This window comes from Lipotes vexillifer, unplaced genomic scaffold (assembly GCF_000442215.2).
Source record: "Lipotes vexillifer unplaced genomic scaffold, Lipotes_vexillifer_v1.1 scaffold948, whole genome shotgun sequence".
NCBI classification, from domain to species: domain Eukaryota; kingdom Metazoa; phylum Chordata; class Mammalia; order Artiodactyla; family Lipotidae; genus Lipotes; species Lipotes vexillifer.
In genome coordinates this window covers 2,073,987-2,082,193 of record NW_006793764.1, presented here as the reverse complement: position 1 = coordinate 2,082,193, position 8,207 = coordinate 2,073,987, and the positions used below count along the sequence as shown (strand labels likewise).

General features: G+C 36.9%; 1 protein-coding gene across 2 annotated transcripts in view; it reads right to left on the bottom strand.

Moving 5' to 3' along the window:
- Positions 1 to 7,689, bottom strand: part of ZNG1A (Zn regulated GTPase metalloprotein activator 1A) — a 43,870-nt gene extending 36,181 nt beyond the window's left edge. For both annotated transcript variants that reach the window (XM_007466765.1, XM_007466764.1), the window contains exons 1-4: positions 7,533 to 7,689; positions 3,717 to 3,803; positions 1,524 to 1,620; positions 295 to 386 (exon numbers count right to left, since the gene is read on the bottom strand). In XM_007466765.1, the coding sequence (XP_007466827.1) occupies positions 295 to 386; positions 1,524 to 1,620; positions 3,717 to 3,803; positions 7,533 to 7,689 (433 nt within the window). The remainder of the gene's footprint in view (positions 1 to 294; positions 387 to 1,523; positions 1,621 to 3,716; positions 3,804 to 7,532) is intronic.
- Positions 7,690 to 8,207: the final 518 nt, after the last annotated feature.

Genomic DNA, 8,207 nt, shown 5'->3' with positions numbered 1-8,207 from the left:
CCTACATTTTATTAGATTTTTCTAATATTTTTAACAACTCTTGTTCATGCCAATAACCCTAAATTAATCGATAGAACTTCAAATTTTATTAGCATGTTAAAATTACCAAACACTTTGATCATCATTCATCTGCCAAAGAAACATGACAACTCAGTATTTTTTCTCCTTTAAAGCAAAATAAAAAATTTTTAATCTAGAGTAAAGCTTTAATACTCATTTTAGATATTTCTCTAGTCCATTTATTTTTAAATGTTTAAGAACTATATTCTGGTTATTAATAATGACATTTCTTACCAGGATCTGCTAATCCAGTGGTCTCTAACAGTATGTAATCAAATTTCCCTTTCTTCTGCATCAAATTCTCAATAGCTCTAAGGCCACTGTCCCTGGAGAATGCCAAAACATGATATACATTGATTGCCTGAATATTTTAAAGTGATCATCACAAACATTTAAAAATATATTTAGCAACCAGGGATAAAGATATCTTTAGGCATGTGGAAATTTACCTCAGTCCCAAGCTTCTAACATGTCCATCCAGTATTTACCAGTTTGGGGGAGGGGAGGGAAATGGATGCGTATATGCTGACAGGTAACAAGAAATCAGATACTTGATGAGTTAATACTTTAATTTTATTAAAATTAAAAGCAGAGGGAATTTTAATATACCTGACTAAAGTAAGTCAGAACCTGTTATTTTTATAGCTTTATGAAAGAAAAAAATCCATACAGAAAATGACAAAATTTAGGAATTACAGTAGCTTAATATAACAGCTAAAGGGACACTATAATTAAATACCTTTCAATTATGTTCTGAATTAGGGTAGCAGGCTTTAATTTCCTTTTTTTCTTAATAATATCAAAAGTGCAAGAAAATACTTAATTTTAATTGTCTAAGAAAATCTGTTATGTTTTAGCCTTGTTAATACACTTGACTCAAACACCTAAGATAGTAAATGATGTAGAAGAAATTTAATTCACTAGAATATACAAAATCAACCATATGGGTATTGATTTTCCTAATCTGCTCAACAAACATTTGAGTGACTGCTATGTGTCACTCCTTTTCTAAGAGCTGTTATATTGGTGAATAAAACACTGTCCTTGGAAACAACTATAACTGGTGGAACAGGATGTGAGGTTTTTCTCTTTTTTCATGGTCATTTATTTTTGTTTTTAGAGGTTGAATTCTTGGAAATAAGACCAATGACTTATTAAATTCAGAATAATCATTTTTTACACATTAAAAGAGACTTTCATGCACCACAGGGATTATTAATTAAACCCTGACATCAAAAACAACAACAAAAAACTCAATAAAAGGACCACAGCTTTAGAGCAGATAGAAAAACAAGGCATCAAGAAATGCTTTAAGAAAATGCATACTAATAAGCCGTTTACTTGAAAATACAGTGAAGAAGATTATGTAGATTCAGTTAATTTACATAAGGAAATCAAAGCCAGAAATATAACCAATAAACATTTCCAGAAGCCAACAAGCACACAGTAAAAACATTCCTCACTTTACGGAACAGCAGAGGCAACCGTTTCTAAGTTCCAGCCATTCTTCGTAGAGCTCTCCACCTTGGCTGACAGCTAAGGATTTCTCCAATGCACTTCCTAGAATGATTAACAAGAAGCACTCTTTAGATTATGTCCACTAGTCAACCAAAAACAAAGATGAGTATACTCAATAATGGAGCAGATTTCAAAGCAGACAATACATTTCATTACTTTTATTCTTTCATTCTATTCAGGCTGCCTCCATATTTTAAACAATACTACTCTAGATTATTTTAGCTTTTCTTTCTTTTAGAGAATTTAAACCCCTAAAGAGGCAAATGTAAAATCTACTTCCTCTTTAGGCCTCTTACTAGGCTGCTCCCATTTCCTAATAAAGTAGCTATTTTAAAGGCGTTCCTTCTTGTCTTTGGCCAACTCTCTAGATAGACCAGTATGTTTATATATTGGTTTTTATATGCCCTTCAATCTCTTACCTATGCTTTCTTTTCATTCTTCCTCTAAATTGTTTCTGTGTCTACTCGACAGACTGTTCAGTATTCCCCATATGACTTACACCCTTAGTTCATTTTGAGGAAGTTTTGCTTGGCCAGGGTACCAATGTGCTCACTTAAAAATTAAATTTTAATCAAATACACATACGTTTCCTAGCAATGCTTACTTGAGAAAGGATAAAGTATATTTGAGAGCCTGAGATGCTTGTTATCAAATAAGAGTTATTTAAAAGTCTTACTTTTCCTCCAGTAAAGAAACATACCCAAGCCAGGAAAGAGTTCTAAATATCCAGTAAAGCAAATGACCAACAACAACAAAAAAATAAAACCTGAATAATTTTTCACTTACATATATTTTTTGTTTATACTTCAGTTAGGCAATGATAAAGAGTTTTGAAAGGGGCTGCTACAGAATTCAGGGTGTAGAGAACATTAATAAAATGAAAAGGAAAGTAATACAAATGCTGTAAAGGACAAAGTTGTAAAAAAGGTCCAGAAAGAATGAAGAAAGATAGTAAGAAATAATAATAAATGTAATCAGTGTCCAACAGAAGATCAGTTAATAAGAAGTTAGAATTAAAAACTATGATTAAAAAATCTTAGGATTTTTATTTTTGTCTAACAGGACTCTTTAGTTTACTGAAACTATCTTCAGTTTACTAAAACCAGAAATCAAGTTCAACTAACAGGCCTCCCATCCTGTTAATAATCCTAGCTCCTTTACCAATTTGTAACTGAAAAAAAAGTATAATTTAAGAAATACCCTAACTGAAGTTATATTTTTTGGCTAAACATGAGTTTTATTAAAATTCACACTTAAGAAGAAAAGCTTATAAAAGAAATCAGAGAATTGTGTCTAACACTGCTGTATACATTTTTTGAAAACACAGTTCAATATTAAAGACAAAAAAACTGGAATGTTAAATGTACATATTTTCACAGATAAAGGAAGTTGCTTGAGGATGGAGACCACATGTTTAACTTATTTTTTAAATCTTCTGTTTTAACTGTTTTTCAGAATAATAAACGTTCAACAAGATAAACTTATAAGCCTGAAGCATTTTCAAATATATTTCAAAAGTTGCAATTATACAATACAGTCAGTACAAAAGGACCTTCCTAGTTGGTACAAAATTCTTCCTGAAAGATTTTCTTTCATATCCTTAGATTTTTACTTCTGGAGATATTTATTTTATGCAAAAATCTAATTTAATTCTGTTGGTATGAATTCTAAAGTTAAACAAAATAAAATTTTATAGAAATTATCTGATTTCAGTATCTCGAATCCATACAAAATAAAGCTTGAGGGCTTCCCTGGTGGCGCAGTGCTTGAGAGTCCGCCTGCCGATGCAGGAGACGCGGGTTCGTGCCCCGTTTCGGGAAGATCCCACGTGCCGCGGAGCGGCTGGGCCCGTGAGCCATGGCCACTGAGCCTGCGCGTCCGGAGCCTGTGCTCCGCAAATGGGAGAGGCCACAACAGTGAGAGGCCCGCATAACGCAAGGAAAAAATAAAAAAATAAAAAAAATAAAATAAAAGAAAGCTTGACATAAATGAATCTAATTTTTCCAAAACTATCTACAGCAATGTGTTCACATTATCATGTCTTGCATTTTCATTTTAAAATATGGAATATCAATTCACCAGTTGAATTAACTGTCCAATAAATTCTTGCAGCATGGCATTTACTGAACTTTACTTACCTTCCCCGAATTCATTTAAAATCACTGCTATTCTTTTACTATGTTGCTCTGTCAAAATATAGTTCAGAAGTGTTGTCTTCCCAGCACCTATAAAATATGTTTTAAATAACAAAATTAAAAGACTAATTTTAGAGACACAAAAAAAGATATAAAGGGACTTCCCTGCTGGTCCAGTGTTAAAGAATCCACCTTACAATGCAGGGGACGCAGATTTGATCCCTGGTCAGGGAACTGACCCATATGCCACGGGGCAACTAAGCCCGAGTGCCACAACTACTGAGCTTGTGGGCCTCAACTAGAGAGCCTGAGTGCTGCAAACTACAGAGCCCACGCGCCCTGGAGGACGAGCGCCACAACCAGAGAGAGAAAACCCGCACACCACAACTAGAGAGAAGCCCGAGCACCGCAATAAAGAGCCCATGCACCGCAAAGAAAGATCCCGCGTGCCTCAACAAAGAGCCCACATGCCACAACTAAGACCCGATGCAGCCAAAATAAATTAATAAAGTCTTAAAAAAAAAAGATATAAAGAGTCCCAACACTCTTTAAAATTTGCATGCTATTCAAATATTATTTAACAATGGTAAAAGAAGATTCTAGAGGAAAAGATTAAAGTATCCTTTGAAAACTATTAAAAATGCTTTATGCTAACATAAAATTTTATAAATATTTACAAATACTCCAACAAGGTGGGTCACATAGATTTCTTTGACCTTATATGACAAAAAAAATATACCTTCTATATAACTTACACAATTAATGTAAGGACATCTAAATTTTCTATTAAATAAGGAATTATTGAAGTAAGGGCTCCTACGGAATAAAGTACTTGTGTAGTTTATAAAATATAAAATATTTAAATCCCTTCACACGATGACAATGTTTCTTAGTCAAGAATATATGGTTTACTTCCCCAGAATTTACACATAAAGACCTTTCTTTTATTTTAACATTCACCATTAACCAGACACAAATTCAGAATATCTATATGGCTACTTTTAGTATGCTTAAAGCAATCTATAAAATTGATTACACACACACACACACACACACACACACACACAAAATGGAAAATGGACCTAGGAAATGTTAACAAAAGATACAATAATCAGTATTAGGAAAGAAAAGTTCATAAAGCTACGCTAACTCTATCCAGTAGGTGGCATATTACACCTAATACATTCAGCTCAAGCAGAAGAAAAACTTGTCTTGTGACCCATACATACCAGTCCATGGAGGGGAAAACAAACAAACAAACAAAAAAACCCTAACTGCATGCACATACTATTGCAGTTCAACTGTATAAATATGTCATTTATTTACCTATTTTTCTGCTGGTGCGCATTTGAGTTGTTTCTAGTGTTTTGCTATTACAAATAGTGCTGCTAAGAACTTTTACAGGTAAGCTTGTACACATCTTCTGAAGTACATTTACAAGATTTCTAGGGTATAACTAGGAGGGATTTACTGAGTAACAGGGTATTAATTTCAACTTTTTTGGGTCACATTCGTATAAAGCTATCAAAGGGATGGAAGGCTTGTATTTAGCGGGCTTTAGGAAGCTCAGTATCACTAAAGGTTGACATTTAGAATGGAAGGGACAGACCTTAAGGACACAGGGCAATGAGAAAATTCTTAAAACCAGTCCAAGTGTGAGACAGGTGCCCTGAGCATGAGTGCTGCACTAAGCAGTGGCAGTGAAAATGGAAAGGAAGGGGTGGATGTAGGAGACCTAATAGAATTACTAGGGCATCCTAATTAACCATATTATGAAGCAAAAGATGTTAAGACACAGTTCAGTCACTCAAAAGTCTCCTATGGACCAGATTTTATACTGAGCCTTGGTGAAAAGTGCACAAGACACAGACAAACTCTCTCTACCTTCCGGAAGCTTAGAAACATTAAAGGAAGTGGGAGAAGGAGGGGAATTCAGAGCAATAAAGAAGCAATTATGCCATGGGATGACACATTCAATAGATATACAAGATGTCAGGGAGCACCTAAGAGGGACATCTAGCCAGAGGACTAACAGAAGAAAGTATTCCCGGGGCCAAAACACTTGGCACACTGTAGAAGTAAAAGTCGTTCAGTGTGGCTGGGCCACAGTTTCGCAGGCTAAAGAGGTGGTCAAGAGCCAGATTGTAAAGCTCTTGTAATTCATGTTAAGGAATTTGAACTTTAACCCAAATAGAAACCAATGAAGGGTGTGACAAAATCGATTGACATTCATAAAGATCATTAAGGCTCAAATACAGAGAATATATTAAAGGGCAGCATGACTCAAGACCAGTTAGGAAGCTTTAGAATATTCCAGATGGTTGGGCTCACAGAAGCAACCATCATTCATGATGGGATGGTAACAAGAAGTTTTAGACATGCTGAGTTTGACATGTCTGTGGGACATCAAAATAGAAACCAGCTGGGTATGAAGTTAAAAGGATAGACAGAGAGGGAAAAAAATAAATTTTAAAGGAGAAGCCAGAGAAGTAGGTGGAAAATCTGATGAAAAATGTGATGGAAACCAAGGGAACAAGAGTTCAAGAAAGAGAAAATGGTCAAGAATAAGTAAGGAAACTATCCCCTAGATTCAGCAACAAAGTTGCTGGCATTAGTCCTTACTCCTAAACTTCAGACCATTATCTCCAATGCTCTTCTGATCTACCAGTGAGCAAAATGGGGAAAGACAGGAGGCCAAGTCTCAACTATACTGTTTCAGACAAGAAATGTGCTCAACTTCGCAGTAGAGCAGCCTCTGAATAACAGTGGGAAATTCCTTTATTAATAAATAAACTCCTTTATAAAATTAATCCTGAGTAAAAATGAAAATAAACTTAGTCTACAAAGCAACAAAAGAGAAATGCCAGTGATTTAATTCCTATTTTTATATAAAAGGCCCTCAGGTGCACCAAGTTTGTACTTGTCTCCAGCAGCATCTAGAAGTGGTACTATTTTCCCCAGATCGTTTCACTTTATCTACATTTCTTAACTTTTTCCACACTTTTAATATGGTATCTATTCTAGCCCTTCTAGTTAACTGTAAAGTTTTAAAATAATACTTCTCAAACTTTTCCAGTAAAGTACCTCTAGTGTAAGCGCATAAACTGTCCTTCAGGAAATTGTACTATGTTTATAAAGCTATGAATTCAAGTGATCCCATGAACTCCTGAAAGTTCTCACTTTGAGAAATATAGCCTTTGAGGGCACAGTAATTTTATTCTTACTCTTTCTCCTACAGTACTTTACAAATAGACCTCAAAAAAAAAATGTTTGACATAGGAGTACTTTACACGAAAGGCTGGAAGAGACTGGCTCGTGAGGAAGAGGAATATACTGACGAATGGTCCTCCGGTGTCGGGCATTTTCAGAAAGGTCACACTTTAATTGGAACAGTTATACGGTAGGTATTTCTTGCCCCACTAAGCAGAAGAGAAAAGCAAAGTCGAACAGGTGACTGGAACTATTTCCGTTTTCAAGTGAGGCAGGTGAACTTTAGAAATACAAAGTAACTTGTTAGAGGTCACATGCATAATGAGGGGCGGGTCCGTGCTTCACACTGCAAAGCCAGAACTAGTTTCAAAAATGGCGAGGCTAATTTTCAATCTCACTTGATAAATGTGACCCTAACTTAAGAGGGGTCTGAGCATAACCTCTGAGATGAAAATCAACCCAGTCGGGGAGCAAGTGACCCAGCCCCTACCTCAGAGACATTTGCTGTCGGCCAGAAGGCCCCGATGCCTAAGGAGAACAGGCATCGTCAGCCTCAAACTCACAGGACAACAGCGTTCACTGCATTTTCTGACCGGGACTGTTAGTTACCTAAATACCCGGTGATAATTGTGACTGGGATCTTAGCGCCGGGGCCAGACGTTTCCTCCTTCTCCTCTCTTTGCTTCGTCTTAATGGGGACCAATTCAGGACAATCCTCCTCCGCCTGCTCCTCTTCCCCATCCGCAGAGCCAAGAGCATGAAACATCCTGGCAAACAGCACAGTACACCTCTACCTAAAAGCAACACCTGGAATCAAGACGCCGGCCCGCAGCTGCGCGTGGTAACCGCGCGGCGCGTGTTTGACGTCATCACACCGCGACGCGTGGCGCCTCCTGATGTCGCCCATGGTTATTACCTGGTCTCCGGCTGAGGACTGCCTCCTCTCTTAGACACGCCCCCAGGGGAACTGGGCAGGTCCCTGGGGCGTGTTCTCTGAACAGGGCCCGAGCGAGGCGGACTTGTTGGGCACAGAACTGACGCTGTCTCTGTGTGCGCCTTTAGCCTTAAAAGCTAATGGCTGGCTGATGGTAGAGTTGAGTCCCGGGTGGCTGGAACCTGGAGTGAGTAGCCTGTCCTAAACAGCTCTCGTGAGGAATAGGCTTTATCAACTTGACGTTTCTTAGTGTCATTAAAAAAATTTTTTAATTCATAGGAGAAAGAATGGGAAGCTAACACTGCAAAGGTAATTGTAAGTTTTCTGCCTGAACTAGTGAAACTTTTTTC